Source organism: Scyliorhinus torazame, chromosome 10, assembly GCF_047496885.1.
Source record: "Scyliorhinus torazame isolate Kashiwa2021f chromosome 10, sScyTor2.1, whole genome shotgun sequence".
NCBI classification, from domain to species: Eukaryota; Metazoa; Chordata; class Chondrichthyes; order Carcharhiniformes; family Scyliorhinidae; genus Scyliorhinus; species Scyliorhinus torazame.
The window spans coordinates 42,464,757-42,480,563 of NC_092716.1; the positions used below are offsets into that span (position 1 = coordinate 42,464,757).

Genomic DNA, 15,807 nt, shown 5'->3' on the forward strand with positions numbered 1-15,807 from the left:
TTTTAAAGAAGTTGAGGATTTCTGTCTCTACTACTCCTTCAGGCAGTGAGTTTCAGGCCCCTACAACCATCTGGGTGAAAAATCCTTTCATCTCCCCTCTAACCATTCCACCAATCAGTTTAAATTAGTACATGACCTCTCGGCTAAATTAATGAGGACCTTCCCAATCACTCTATCCAGGCCCCTCAATTTTCTGCATCTCAAACAAATTTCCCCTCAGCCTCCTGCGTTCTAAGGAGACTATCTAATCTTTCCTCATACCTGTAATTTTCCAGCCCTGGTACCACCCTCATTAATCTTCTCTGCAGCCTCTTAAATGCAATTACATCCTTTCTGTAATAAGGTGATTTTTAGAACTGCACACAGTACTCAATTTGTGGACAAACTAATGTTTTATATAGTTCCAGCATAATGTCCCTGCTCTTATATTCTGTGCCCGAATAATAAATGAAAGTATCCCATATGTCGTTTTAACCAACTTAATAAGAAGTCTTTATTATTACAAGTAGGCTTAAATTAACACTGCAGTGAAAAGCTCCTATTCGCCACATTCCGGCACCTGTTCGGGGACATGGAGGGAGAATTCAGAATGTCCAAATTACCAAACAGCATGTCTTTCGGGACTTGTGGGCGGAAACCAGAGCACCCGCAGACACTGGGAGAACGTGCAGACTCCAGAGTGACCCAAGCGGGAATGGAACCTGGAGCTGTGAAGCAACAGTGCTACCCAATGTGCTAACTTATCAACCTATTCTTCTACCTTCAAGAACCTGTGGACACTCGCTCCTTGTTTGACCTGCTCAAATGCATCATCTCATTCTTCTCTGGATTGAATTCCATTTGCCACTTTTCTGCCTACCTGACCAGTCCATTGACATCTTCCTGCAGTCTAGAGCAATTGTCCTCACTCAACCATGTGGTAAATTGTGTTGTCTGGAAACTTCTTGATCAAATCATTAATATATACCCATTTTCATCCAAATCTTTAATATATACCACCAGAGGCGAAAGTAACTTAAATGTCTTACAGGTACTGCAAGAACAACGCCCCCCCCCCCCCCCCCCCACTTCCCAGACACTTAATTTCATGGATACTTCAAAAATAAAAAATGCCTGAACTAACCTTATATAATTTTGTGGGAAGGCAAATGATTAGGATTTATTAACAATCTATTCGGGCAATTCTTAGGGGTTTTCATAGAATCCCTATAGCACAGAAGGAAACCATTTGGCCCATCGAGTTTGACCGACCATTCGAAAGACTTATCTAGGCCCAATGCCCTACTCTATTGCTACCCCACCCTAAGGGGCAATTTAGTATGACCAATCCACCTAACCTGCACGGTGGGAGAAAACCAGAGCACCCGGAGGAAACCCACACAGACACATGGAGAAAATGCAAACTACACAGACAGTCACCCAAGGTCGGAATCAAACCCGGGGCTCTGGCGCTGTGAGGCAGCACTGCCAGCCACTATATAGTGTAGTATAGTTTACTAAAGCAGTAAAGGATAATTTTCCAATGATGTCAACCAAAAGCTGACATAACGCCATCTGCAGCAGTCAGCATAAGGGTCAAACTACATGCTTCCAGTTTAACTGGTTCTCAGTGACCTTAACAGCTTGTTCTTAGACACAATCTACATGTAGTCAGGATAAAGGTTAACAACATGTTTTCCTAACTCGACCCAAGGACCAGAACCAACTACTGGATCTGGCACCAAGTAGGCAGGTTGGGGAAGAATCTATAGAAAGGTGAAGAGTAGATAAACGTAGATAACATTCACTCTGCCTGGGTGTACACATGCAACTTGTTTAACATAAAGTTTGAACCAAATAATGCTCAAATGTAAACAATATCTTTGATAATGTAACCTGCACTGTATAAATGTTATTTGAAATCATGTGCTAGGTAGAGTCACCTCCAGAGGCCCTTCTCTGAATTTGTGCTCTCCCAACACGTTGGCAAATAAACAATCGTTCTGTGCTGAGACTCCTCCGTTATTTTGTGGAAAAAAGAAAAAACACAACATAGAAACTCTCACATTGGCCCATACAGCGGATCTCGTTGCTCTCCCTATTCTGGTTGTGCCATGCCTGGAGATGAATGTGCTGGTTGCGTCGCAGTTTGATTACCCAGCAATTCAGCAGTTTCACTTGTCTCATCCCTTTGTGGTGGCAGATCACATGTAGGTGTAAAAGTGTCAGCAGTGTTTTCTCCCGGTGGATGACTTTCTGGTTCAACAATAATAATCTTTATTGTCACAAGTAGGCTTAAGAACATAAGAACTAGGAGCAGATGTAGGCCATCTGGCCCTTCGAGCCTGCTCCGTCATTCAATGAGATCTTGGCCGATCTTTTGTGGACTCAGCTCCACTTTCCCGCCCAGGGGCTGTTTTAGCACAGGGCTAAATCGCTGGCTTTGAAAGCAGACCCAAGCAGGCCAGCAGCACAGTTCAATTCCTGTACCAGGCTCCCCGAACAGGCGCCGGAATGTGGCGACTAGGGTCTATTCACAGTAACTTCATTTGAAGCCTACTTGTGACAATAAACGATTTTCATTTTCATTTCGAACACCATAACCCTTTATTCCTTTATTCTTCAAACACCTATCTATCTTTATCTTGAAAACATTTAATTAACGAGCCTCAACTGCTTCACTGGGCAGGGAATTCCATAGATTCACTACCCTTTGGGTGAAGAAGTTCCTCCCAAGCTCAGTCCTAAATCTACTTCCCCTTATTTTGAGGCTATGTCCCCTAGTTCTGCTTTCACCTGCCAGTGGAAACAACCTCCCCGCGCGGATCTATCCTATCTATTCCCTTCATAATTTTATATGTTTCTATAAGATCCGCCCACATCCTTCTAAATTCCGATGAGTACAGTCCCAGTCTACTCAATCTCTCCTCGTAATCCAACCCCTTCAACTCTGGGATTAACCTAGTGAATCTCCTCTGCACACCCTCCAGCGCCAGTACGTCCTTTCTCAGGTAAGGAGACCAAAACTGAACATAATACTCCAGGTGTGGCCTCACTAACACCTTATACTGTAAGAAGTCTTACAACACCAGGTTAAAGTCCAACAGGTTTTTTCAAATCACTAGCTTTCGGAGCACTGCTCCTTCCTCATTCACCTTTAACATGGGTGTTGTAAGACTTCTTACTGTGCTCACCCCAGTGCAACGGTGGCATCTCCACATCACCTTATACAATTGCAGCATAACCTCCCTAGTCTTAAACTCCATCCCTCTAGCCATGAAGGACAAAACTCCATTCGCTTTCTTAATCACCAGTTGCACCTGTAAACCAACTTTTTTCAACTCATGCAATAGGACACCCAGGTCCTTCTGCACAGCAGCATGTTTTAATATTTTATCATTTAAATAATAATCGCTTTTGCTGTTATTCCTACCAAAACGAATAACCTCACATTTGTCAACATTGTATTCCATCTGCCAGACCCTAGCCCATTCACTTAGCCTATCCAAAGCCCTCTGCAGACTTCCAGTATCCTCTGCACTTTTTGCTTTACCACGCATTTTAATGTCGGCTGCAAATTTGGACACATTACACTTGGTTCCCAACTCCAAATCATCTATGTAAATTGTGAACATTTGTGGGCCCAACACTGATCCCTGAGGGACACCACTAGCTACTGATTGCCAACCAGAGAAACATCCATTAATGCCCAGTCTTTGCTTTCTATTAATTAACCAATCCTCTATCCATGCTACTACTTTACCCTTAACGCCATGCATCTTTATCTTGTGCAGCAACCTTTGTGTGGCACCTTGTCAAAAGCTTTCTGGAAATCCAAATATACCACATCCATTGGCTCCCCATGTCTACCGCACTGGGAATGTCCTCAAAAAATTCCACTAAATTAGTTAGGCACGACCTGCCCTTTATGAACCCATGCTGCATCTGTCCAATGGAACAACTTCTATCTAGCTGCCTCGCTATTTCTTCCTTGATGATAGATTCCAGCACCATCCCTACTACCGAAGTTAAGCTAACTGGCCTATAACCCACTTTTTGCCTACCTCCTTTTTTAAACAGTGGTGTCACGTTTGCTAATTTCCAATCCGCCGGGACCACCCCAGAGTCTAGTGAATTTTGGTAAATTATTACGAGTGCATTTGCAATTTCCCAGCCATCTCTTTAGTACCCTGGGGTGCATTCCATCAGGGCCAGGAGACTTGTCTAGCTTTACCCCCATTAGCTTGCACATCACTACCTCCTTAGTGATAACAATCGTCTCAAGGTCCTCACCTGTCATAGCCTCATTTCCATCAGTCACTGACATGTTATTTGTGTCTTCTACTGTGGAGACCAACCCAAAAAACCTATTCAGTTCGTCAGCCATTTTCCCGTCTCCCATTATTAAATCTCCCTTCTCATCCTCTAAAGGACCAATATTTATCTTAGACACTCTTTTTTGTTTTATATATTTGTAGAAACTTTTACTATCTGTTTTTATATTCTGAGTAAGTTTACTCTCATAATCTATCTTACTCTACTTTATAGCTTTTTAAGTAGTTTTCTGTTGCCCCCTGAAGATTTCCCAATCCACTAGCCACCCACTAATCTTTGCCACTTTGTATGCTTTTTCCGTCAATTTGATACTCTCCCTTATTTCCTTAGATATCCACAGTCGATTTTCCCTCTTTCTACCGTCCTTCCATTTTGTTGATATAAACGTTTGTTGACCACTGTGAAATATCGCTTGGAAGGTTCTCCACTGTTCCTCAACTGTTTCATCATAATGTCTTTGCTCCCAGTCTACCTTAGCCAGCTCTTCTTTCATCCCATTGTAATCTCCTTTGTTTAAGCACAAAACACTAGTATTTGATTTTACCTTCTCACCCCCCATCTGTATTTTAAATTCCACCATATTGTGATCGCTCCTTCCGAGAGGATCCCTAACTATGAGATCATTAATCAATCCTGTCTCATTACACAGGGCCAGATCTAGGATCGCTTGTTCCGTCGTAGGTTCCATTACATACTGTTCTAGGAAACTATCGCGGATACATTCTAAAAACTCCTCGTCAAGGCTGCCTTGACTGACCTGCTTAAACCAACGACATGTAGATTAAAATCCCCCATGATAACTGCTGTACCATTTCTACATGCAATGAAGTTACTGTGTAGAGCCCCTATTCGCCACATTCCAGCGCCTGTTCAGGTACACGGAGGGAGAATTCGGAATATCCAAATCACCTAACAGCACATCTTTCGAGACTAGTGAGAGGAAAGAACATACAGACTCTGCAGACAGTGACACAGCCGGTAATTGAACTTGGGACCCTGGCGCCGTGAAGCCAGTGCTAACCACTGTGCTACCCACAAAAGTGCCCTCTCACACAGATATCATTGGCTTTGGTAAATGGAAAGATTCCACCGAGATCTTCTTCATTTATTGCTGTTCTGATTGATTGGGAATCCTCCCTTTCCTCACTTGTACTTTTAAACATACTCACCAGGGTCGGTTGAATGCGCATCTTCGTAGGCAGCATTTGAAAAATGGAAATACAATCTATTTTTTTAAATCTTCACAATGAGAAAGATTCTGAAATATGAATTTTTACTTTAAATTGTTTCAGCAAAATGTTCCTTCAACCATTTAATTAAATAATCTGAAGTAACTTCACTCTCTGCTCTTGTTTATCTTTCTCAGACACTTTAAAGTATTTCTCTGAATTATTTAAGTTTCTAGCTGTAACTCTGCTCACTTATTTCTTTATCTCCAATCCCTCAGTATTTGACTTCAAAGGTTTAAATAAGTTCAGACATATTTCCTACCAGTCACATACTGTTAAATGTCTCCACACAGTCACTGTCCTGCTCCCCCTCCTGCAAGGGTTTTGGCACCTTTTATCGAAGCTCTCATTGAGTGCCTCACTTGGCATGAGGCATGTGCTCTTCTCCAGTGCTCGAGCAAAAGCCCAGTTAGCAGAGGCAGCTCTCCAATTGGTGGAATGGGGGGGGCACATATCCCCCGGCCAGAATGGGAAGTCAGGACTTAAAATCAAGGAGACAGATGATTGGTGGAAAGGGTGAGACTGCAGGAGGGGAGGGAGATGTCAGTGAGGCTTCTCCACACATCTCTGCCGTTCTAACTCAAGGTCTTGCCGGTACAGCATACCAGACCATATCAGCTTACTTTTACCTTTGCATGCCACAAAAAGCAGGGACCTAGGACTGAACCCTGAGGAACCCCACTGCAAACAGCCTTACAGTTGTAATAAGGTACTATAAACAGTAAAAACAATTGGTTAACTTCATCTAAAAATATCTGGTTCTTTGGAGCTTAAACAAATTTCTGAATTACCAACTATAATTAAAATGCCGTTTTTTAATACACAAACCAATCTTAAAAGCACTAACAGGAAACAGAGTAGTGGCAAATGGTTGTTTTTCAGACTAGAGGATGGTATAGAGTGGTGTTCCCCAGGGATCAGTACTAACACTGTTTGCTTTTGTTGATCAATATTATGGCTTAGACTAGTGTACAGGGCACAATTAAAAAATTTGAAGATGACACAGAACTTGGTGTTGTGAATTGTGAGAAGGATAATGCTAGACTTCAAGAGGACAGATGGGCTGTTGGAATTGGTGGTCATGTGGCAGATGAAAAGGGCAGGGGAGTGCTAAATTGCTCTTGCAGGCATGATTTGGCAGGCTGGATAACCATATTCTAGCTGTAACCATTCAATGATTCTATAAAAGAGTAGCAAGTATTACTAAACTGGCAGAAAAATGTAAAATGTTTATTTCTGTTAGGATTACAAATCAATAACACTTACAAAATATTGCATTCATATTCATGCATCTGACCAAAGGAATGCAGTATCCTAGGCATTAAGAAATGATTGTTAATCATTTATTTTACCACATGTGGAGCACTGTTGAGAAGGGAAGCGGTTTGATATTAATTGTAATACAGTACCTCTTGAACCTGGCAAAGCATTGCACTAGATGTGGGACCACCTGATAATGCCAACAAGACCTGCACAGAAAATAGTAAAAAGATAAAGGGGAGAAAAACAGCTATTCTAGTTATCCTTATAAACTCGGCATAGTTCAGCAAATGCAGAGTAGCTACAGGCAAATTAGCCGTAGGTTAATAATTTCAGGATTGGTAGATGCAACTCATTCCTCAGAAATTAGCTTTGATCCAGCTTTGTCAACCCAAGAACAATTTCATATAGAACCATAGACATTTGACATAGAAAGGTACCTTTCAGCCCATTGCATCGGTGTCATTTTTTGCCAAAAGAAACAAAACTGTATTGGTGATATCAAAGTTCACTCCCTTGAGAGGTTAGTGTGAAAAATTACAGAGCAAGTGACTCCCAGATTTGTTCCCCAGTCTAATCCTAGCCACTTGACTTTAGCAAAGAGCCAGAGCAGGGATATTACAATTTTCCCTGCTACTCCTTTGCTGGAGAAAAGAAAATCACCTCCCAATTCAAACCAGTAAACGATTACGTTTCTAACATACCCAGTTCTGATAAAAGTCTCAAACCTGAAATGTTAACCTATTTCTATCTCCACAGATGCTGCCAAACCTGCTGAGAATTCCCAGCATTTTATTACAATCCATTAACTTCTGCTAAAAAGAGTCAGGTTCAACTGTAATAATCCCTTTTCCCAATATAACAACTTATCAAGTCCTCAACCTAGACTGTACAATGAAGTCTATTTTAAATCCAGAACTAGGATATTTTCTTATATAAAAATACAAGTTTTCAAACAAATATCCCTCTTTGCATTACTTACCTGTTCTCCAGGAAAAATTAAGCGGGTCTTCCCTAGCATTGCACGGAATTTGTGTACAAAGTATTCTTTGAAGCAGGATCTGAATGAGAGAATACATAAATATTACTGTTGGAAAGTTGAAGCATTTTAATTTTCAGGTACATTTTTGATGCCATTAATCAAGAATTACAATTAGTCTAAATGAACTAAGTAGTATAAAGATATAAAATCCATATTTTCATCCATTCATATGGGTGTCACTGGTACGGCCAACATTTATTGTTCCATCCCTAATTGTCACCGAGGAGATGGTGGTGAGCTGCGTTCTTGAATACAACAGAGTATCGGTAGCTGCTGAGGCAGCTGAGCCATTTTAGAGCAGGGATGTCTTGTATTTTCTTTTCATGTATGGAATGATCTGTCTGAGCTGCACGCAGAACAATACTTTTCCCTGTACCTCGGTATACATGACGATAAACAAATCCAATCCAATCTTGCTGCATTTTTACTGGACCTTGGTGAGGCCACACCTGGAAAATTGTGTGCAGTTTGGTCTCCTTATCTGAAGAAGAATGTTCTTGCTCTAAAGGGAGTGCAGCGAAGGTTTACCAAACTGATTCCTGGGATGGCAGGACTGACATATGAGGAGAGATTAAAAAGGTAAGGATTGTGTTTGCTGGAGTTCAGACGAATGAGGGTGAAATCTCAGAAACCTGTAAAATTCTAACTGGACTAGACAGGGTAGCTGCAGGAAGGGTGTTCCCGAGTGGTGTAGCCACCTGGGTTGGCCACTTCCTGACTTAAAATGGAGAACCGCAAAGACTAAAGGGAAATTCAGCCAACACAGGCAAAAACGAGCAAGTGCAGAAATCCTGTGTATTGGAACTTGCAAAGACCAGACAGCACTGAAACCAGCAGCTATCTGCATAGTAATGAGCGATCCCAAGGCATAATTGCAACACTTAAGGTGAATAAAGCCAAGCCAGACTCCTCGGCGCCAGCAGGAGCCAAGTCAAAGGAAGGCCAAAAGACATTTAGGGACCGCTCAGCGATCAGGGAACAACTCCAGTATTGCAGAAATCGATCCACGTGATCGGAACGCAGTCCAATCATTTGGAACCAGGTACGGGGTCCGCCCCGAAGGGCGGGAAGCCCCTGGGGACTATAAAGTAAAGCCCCCAAGTTCAAATCGGTCTTCTTGGCAGGGTCACTCAACAACGCGAATCAACCCCTGAGAGTGAACTGCCCAGCGGCCACATCAAACAAGTAAGTCTCCTGTCACCGCTCGCTACGAGATAGGCGCTCCTAACTACAAGTCCATACCAGCTTTTGAATCCTGCAGACTCAGGACCTGAACGAAAGGCCATTTGTTCCCCTGACTGGTGGGCCAATTCCGAAGCTAAGTATAGGCCTTTTAGTGATAGAGAATAGTCTAAAAAGTAGAGCTTATGCACGAGTAGTGATTTACGGTGTATAATAAATGTGTTTTGATTTGAATCTTACTAATTGGTGTGTTGAGTTATTGATCAGTACTTGAACTTGGACCTCGTGGCGGTATCATAAAGATACCTGGCGACTCTAGGCAAAGGTTAAACAAACAGAGCAAATTACGAATTAAGAGCCAACCAAAAGTTAGCAACATATTACTGGCGACATCCTGACGGGACCCAACTTAGAAGTGGCTTAACCAGTCCGGGGGAACCCAAAATTTGAATTAGAAATCCAATTGGGAACAGAAAAACCAAAAGTGTTCAAGCAGTTCTGATCAATCCTCATAATTCGGAAGTGTGTTAATGCATGCATAACTAACAGGGCTATAAGGTAAAACTGATAGATTTTTGTTGCGAAAAACTGTTGGGAGTTTGTATTCCGGAAAATAGCGAAAGCCGTACCCGTAATTACAGCACCGCCTTAGTACCCCTCGTTCCAAATTGTAAGAGAGTATTTAGAGAGGAAAGATGGCAATGCAGGCAATGCAACGCCTCATGAACCCTGAAGAATTTGTGATCGCAGCTACCAGCAGTAGAGTAGGACAGTGTCCCGTTTGGGAAGAGGAGATCCGGAAATATCTCAAAAGGGAAGGGATGGCCCCTTTGGAGTGAATTCTGTGAGAATAAGGAAACAGGACCCGGGGGTATAGGACATACTTGGTGGGAGAACCTGTCAGAGATTCATAAGAAAAGCTTGGGAAAAGCTCGCAAGCCGATGGCAATCGTGTCCTGTTTGGCACAATTGCGAGGCACAGAGGAGGTTGTTCGGACGCTCCGTAAAGAGATAGAAGGAGTACATCGAATGAGCAAGGTCGATGTAAGTGAGGTTGAGAAAGAGAACATAGAGTTGAGAAGGAAGTTAGCAGCAAAGGACAGAGAGGTGGATGATGCCAAGTGGGCACACCAGTCTTGTCTGGCGCATTTAAGCAGCTTCCAGACACAGTGTGAAAAGGCCTATCAGGACACGCAACGTGCAGTCCTGGTAAGAGAGGAAGCAGAGAAACAGGTAGAGGCATTGCAAAGGCAGTGTAGCGACCTGAAAGCAGCATTACAAGCACTCCATGCTATCACCACGGAGCACAGACAGAGCTCACTAGATCATGTGAAGTGCAGGAAGCAGATTGCAGAACAGCAGTCTTTGCTTTCAGTTCAGAATGGATTCCACAGCACCTTTGGATCCCAGTTAGATACAGAAGATGGCCCGGATTGGGAAGAATTAAATGAGACCGCGAGTAGATATGTTCAGGGAACATGTGCGCAAGGAAAGCCCCAGAAGAGAAAAGCGCCCCAACCCCTCATCGCATAGTTCAGGCACCAATGAATCCAGTAACCACCCACCGCACAGTCACATCGGACGGAGATACAGAATTTCTTTATACCACCCCCTTAACCGTGACCCAATTACGAGACGCATGCGCGAAAAATCACACCGTTCCTCCCCACCTCAGACCCCCACCACTTCTTTGCTAGAGTAAAGCAGCAGGCGACCATGTACGGCCTGGATGAGCGTGGGCACGTGAAGTTCAGTTTTGAGTTTAGACCCTTCGGTCGTAGTAGCCCTTCCCGACCCACAGAATGTAGGAGGAGGCACCTTGCAGAAATGCACACAGCGATCCTAGATGCGATCGGCTACAACAGAAGTGACCCAGTAAAAGGCCTGAATAAGTGCAGGCAGAAAAAGACGGAACACCCCACAGCGTTTGCTGGACGCCTGTGGATTCACTTTACAGCCGTTTTCGGTAATTTAGACCATGCCCATTTGTCCCAAGGTGGTATGGCCAAATGGACCCGCACCCTTATCTCCCATGCCACAGAGGCAGGACAAAAAGCCTGTACCAACAATGACCTCTCAGAGGAAGCGCATAATGAGAAATGGGTTTTAAAGAGATTGTCCCGCACCTGGGAGCAATGTGTCCAAAACAAACCCGCAGTTAGGAAACCCGAGGAACAGCAGGCAGAAGCAGACATCCAAGTGGTGAAAACGCAACAGAACCCCACATGGGTGAACGAAGGCAGGAACAGCCCCCCCACAGAAACCACAGGAGTGTTACAACTGTGGACAGTTAGGACACTTTGCACGAGAATGCAATGCCCCACGAAAGCCACAGAGAGCCCAGCAGGCAGGCATTCTGAATAAGAATAGGACAGAGACCAGATGGACCTGAACGGAACAGACTGACGGTGTTCGGGCTCCCCCAGTTGGGTCTGCGACACCCTTTGGGATAGGTCCGGCCGACCAGTAGTTGCAGCAAAGATACGGGGACAGCCCATCGAATTTTTCTGGGACACAGGAGGGTCCCGCACCACAATTAATTCCTCCACCATGTTTCAGAAAGACACGTGGCCCACTACAGCCACCATCACCCTCAGCAGCTTCACAGGCCACTCACAGCAGGGACACATCACAGCCCCTGTACCCATTCAGATTGGCAATATAACGACAAAGCACCCCATAGTTTTAGTCGATCTACCCCACACAGCAGAACACATTTTGGGAATTGACTGCATGAACTCCCACCACCTTTCATTTGATCCGGTAAACCAATGTGTTTGGAGAATGGCAAAATCCACAAGAGCCCCCGCAACGCTCACAATAGGTGAATACGCAAACAAGATTAGTGCAGTCGGCGATTTCTGGTTTGACCCGACCACAATTAGCACAGACAAGCAGGTTAGGGCAGTTCTGCAGAAGCACAGGACAGCATTCGCGACCCACAAACACGACTGTGGCCGGATGACTGGTTCCGTTCAAATCACAGGACCTGACCCTAGACCCCAAAAGCAATACGGATTTCCCCAAGAGGTAGAGGGAGAAATCTCAAAAGTGATCGACAGCTTATTAGAGCAGGGCATACTCAGATCAGTCGCCTCCACTAATAATGCCCCGATTTGGCCAGTGAGAAAGCCCGATGGATCATGGCGACTGACCATCGATTACCGGGAACTCAACAAAGTCACCCCCGCAGCAGCCCCCACGGTAGCCACAAGTCCCGAGACCATGCTCAAACAGGGACTTAACTCACAATACTTTACGGTTTTGGACATCAGTAACGGATGCTGGTCCATTCCATTGGCAAAAGCGCGCCAATACAAATTTGACGTCACTTTTAAAAATCAGCAGTACACGTGGACATGCCTTCCACAACTCCCCCTCCATTTTCCACCGACAGCTGGCAAATGGTTTGTTGAAATTTTCTCACCCCGAATGTCTGGTCCAGTATGTGGACGACCTATTACTGCAGACAGACACCAAGGCAGAGCACATCGAGCTTCTGTCCGAACCCCTGGACCTCCTACAGCAAATTGGTTGCAAAGTAAACCCCAAAAAGGCCCAGATTTTGGAAAACAAAGTGATATATTTGGGTACAATTATCACGCACGGTAAACGCGAGATCGAGCACAAAAGAATTGACTAGATTGCCAAATTGCCCCTTCCCCAGAATGTTTCAGCCCTCCGGTCGCTTTTAGGACTGGTTGGCTACTGCCGAAACCATATGGACGGTTTCGCCAGCAAGGCAGCACCCCTCTCGGAACTCCTAAAGAAAGGAGCCTCTTGGGAATGGCTTCCGCAGCATACGGATGCTGTGGATGCTTTGAAAAGAGCCCTAATTGCAGCTTCCGCACTACAAGTTCCAGACCCACTTTCCCCCTACACCACCGTTAAAAGGACCAAGACCCACACTTTCTTAGCCGATAACCTTCAGTACCCAGGCACCCCCCACAAATGTGAAATCATCACACCGCACAACACAGGCCCCTTTATTGCGAAAACACCCCCCAGAAAGATAGGTAGTTCACCCCAGAGCCCCCAGCACACAGACACGTGCGCACCTTTAAGGATTTATGTGGATGGTTCTTCCACAGTATTAGAAGGGAAGCGCATTACAGGATGCGGCATATATGTCGAGGACGCGCAGGTACGCGCCCTAGAAGAGATCTCCTTACAGCTACCAGGCCACTTAGGCGGGCAGGCGGCAGAACTAGCAGCCGTTGCGTACATTATGGATCACCCAGATGCCTTCCCCAGCCCAGCAGACAGCCTCTATGTCTGCAATAGCCTTGCAGAATTCCTACCCCTGTGGAAAGCAAGGAAAACGCTTCCCTTCAGCCCCATTGCTCCGCCACATTTTAGAGAAAGCACAGGACAGGACCTTTGGTATTGTTAAAGTTTGCAGTCACCACCGTTCCTCCCCCACCCTGGAAATGTAAAAGCCGACGCACTGGCCAAAGCAGGTTCCAGGCATGGATATTTTTGGACACCCCCCGAAAGCGCACCAGTGAATGCAGTTCAGGTCTCGCAGATTAATATCGAGGATTTAGTGCAGGCCCAGAAGCAGGAGATTTTGAAAGGACAATTTCCAGCACATTACATTAGATTTTAAAATGCACTGACCACACATGACGGTGTGGTGTTAAAAGACACCCTTTATGTGGTTCCTGAACAGGACAGGAATCAACTTATTTGTTTGTTCCATGACAGTCATGGGCATCAGGGAATTGATCCCACTACAGCCCACCTCAGGCAGCTCTGTTGGTGGCCAAGTTTAAAAGAAGATGTAACGCGCTACATTGAGAATTGCCTTATCTGTGCCCAGAACAATCCGGACAGATACGCAAAGAAGGCTCAGCTTAGCCACACCCGACCCGTTAACGGCCCCTGGACTAACCTCCAGATCGGTTTTATAGGACCATTGCCCCCTTGCAGGAATGGTTACAAGTATGTATTAGTCGTCATAGACACTTCTGCGAAATGGGTAGAGGCATTCCCATCCAGAACGAACACGGCAAAGACCACCGCAAAGATCTTAACCCACCACATCTTTATGAGATGGGGACTCCCCCGCAGCATTGAAACCGACCAAGGTTCCCATTTTACGGGACGTGTCATGAAGAACGTCCTCACGATATTTGGCATTACCCAAAAATTCCACATCGCATACCACCCCCAGTCAAGTGGTATCGTGGAGCGCACAAATCGGACCCCAAAATCAACCCTCAGAAAAATGGTCCGACAAAACAATTCAGGATTCAGTCCTCCCTATTGGGCTGATGTTTTTGAGAAATACTATTTCAACTTCCACAGGTTACACCCCACACACTCTCATGACCAAACGCCCCATGAAAGGCACAGAATTTTTATTAGGATTGGACTTGACCAGCCCCGAAGTGACGGCCCTCACACACGAGAACGCAGTCAAACAGTTAGTTGAAAATGTGAAAACGGCTCAGCTAGCAGCCGCAGTAAGATTAGGCACAAGGAAGAAACAGAGCAAGGCCTGTTTCGACAAGATAGTGCATGCAACAGAGTTTGAGGTAGGACAGCAGGTCATGCTCAATTTACAACCCCAGCACATTCCTATCACCGAAGTATTCGGGTCCGTACTCCATTGCGGACAAAGTAAGCCCCTCAGTGTATAAAATGAAGTACCCCAACGGAAAGACTGCGTGGTTCCATATTAACCAGCTTAAGGCATATGGCCCACAGTTCAACCACGCACATCACGTCATGCTAGACGCAGCAGACCACACCCCGCCCACAGCCAACGTATCCCTACCCTCCCCCAACTCGCCCACCACATCCAGGGACTCACCCTTGACTCCACCCCCGAACACTAGACTCCGCCCCGGAACACCCACAGACAGCAGCAACAGCGACTGTGACAATAGCCACAGCACGCCTCCCTACTATCCACATGCAACAGTGATCCCTTCCTCATCACATTCCTGAACAAACCCCACCAAAGACCACCGCCCTACGATGACGATTCCGTCCCCACAGAACTAGACACCACCTTTTGGCACCGCAATAATTCATACAGGCTCGTCTGGAACGACGAGATGGAATCCAAATTGCACCATGCAGCCCTATCAGCCCTTATACATTCGAGAGTATGGCATCCGGGAGAAGATGACGACTTTGAGTCTGACTCCCAAAGCGAGAACCCCTTTGCGACCCTGTTCGCAACTGATAACTGAGGTGTCCAGATGATGTTTTAAAAAGGAACCGCTTGGAAGAAACGGTGTCCTTTCTGATGGAAACTGCAGCATGTTGTTTGTTACTGTTATTGTTATGTGTTGTACGTAAGATCGGAAATTTTTCCACGGCCCACGCCATATTTGTCTGCCGAAACCTATGAAAACTTGACAGCACGCTCATCGGCAGAAACCGCTGAGAGCTTGCCCGACCCCCGTTCATAACTGCTCTTCTGGTTCGAAGGTAGAACCAATACAGCAACCCCCACGATGACTACATTTCTTGCCCGTTCTTGTCGGTTGCTCAGGCAGTGGAGAAACGGCATAGGTCTCCGCCCTGCCTGAGGACCCCCCTCTGGTCAGCTACGCTCGGGTAGAGCACACACAGCATCGGTCACCGTTCTACTTGGGGATTCCATCCAATTCTTACCCGTCGCGGCCCATACACACCTCATTTCGGCACTCTTGGTTCAAAAAGTTTTGTTTTGTTTTCCGGCAACCCATAGGTTGCCATCCCTATGCTATTTACATCCTCAAACATTTGGATGGTACATCGCACAGCCTGCGAGACGGCTCGCAC

The 15,807-nt window shown here is 45.3% G+C and overlaps 1 protein-coding gene across 9 annotated transcripts in view; it reads right to left on the reverse strand.

Annotated features, from left to right (window-relative positions):
- Positions 1–15,807, reverse strand: part of ctu2 (cytosolic thiouridylase subunit 2 homolog (S. pombe)) — a 47,619-nt gene that overhangs the window by 21,174 nt on the left and 10,638 nt on the right. For 4 of the 9 annotated variants that reach the window (XM_072518011.1, XM_072518013.1, XM_072518007.1 and 1 more), the window contains exons 3-5: positions 7,786–7,864; positions 6,953–7,012; positions 5,484–5,504 (exon numbers count right to left, since the gene is read on the reverse strand). In XM_072518011.1, the coding sequence (XP_072374112.1) occupies positions 5,484–5,504; positions 6,953–7,012; positions 7,786–7,864 (160 nt within the window). Of the gene's footprint in view, positions 1–5,483; positions 5,505–6,809; positions 6,858–6,952; positions 7,013–7,785; positions 7,865–15,807 lie in introns of those variants that run through there. The other 5 variants (XM_072518012.1, XM_072518009.1, XM_072518010.1 and 2 more) reach the window with 3 other exon arrangements.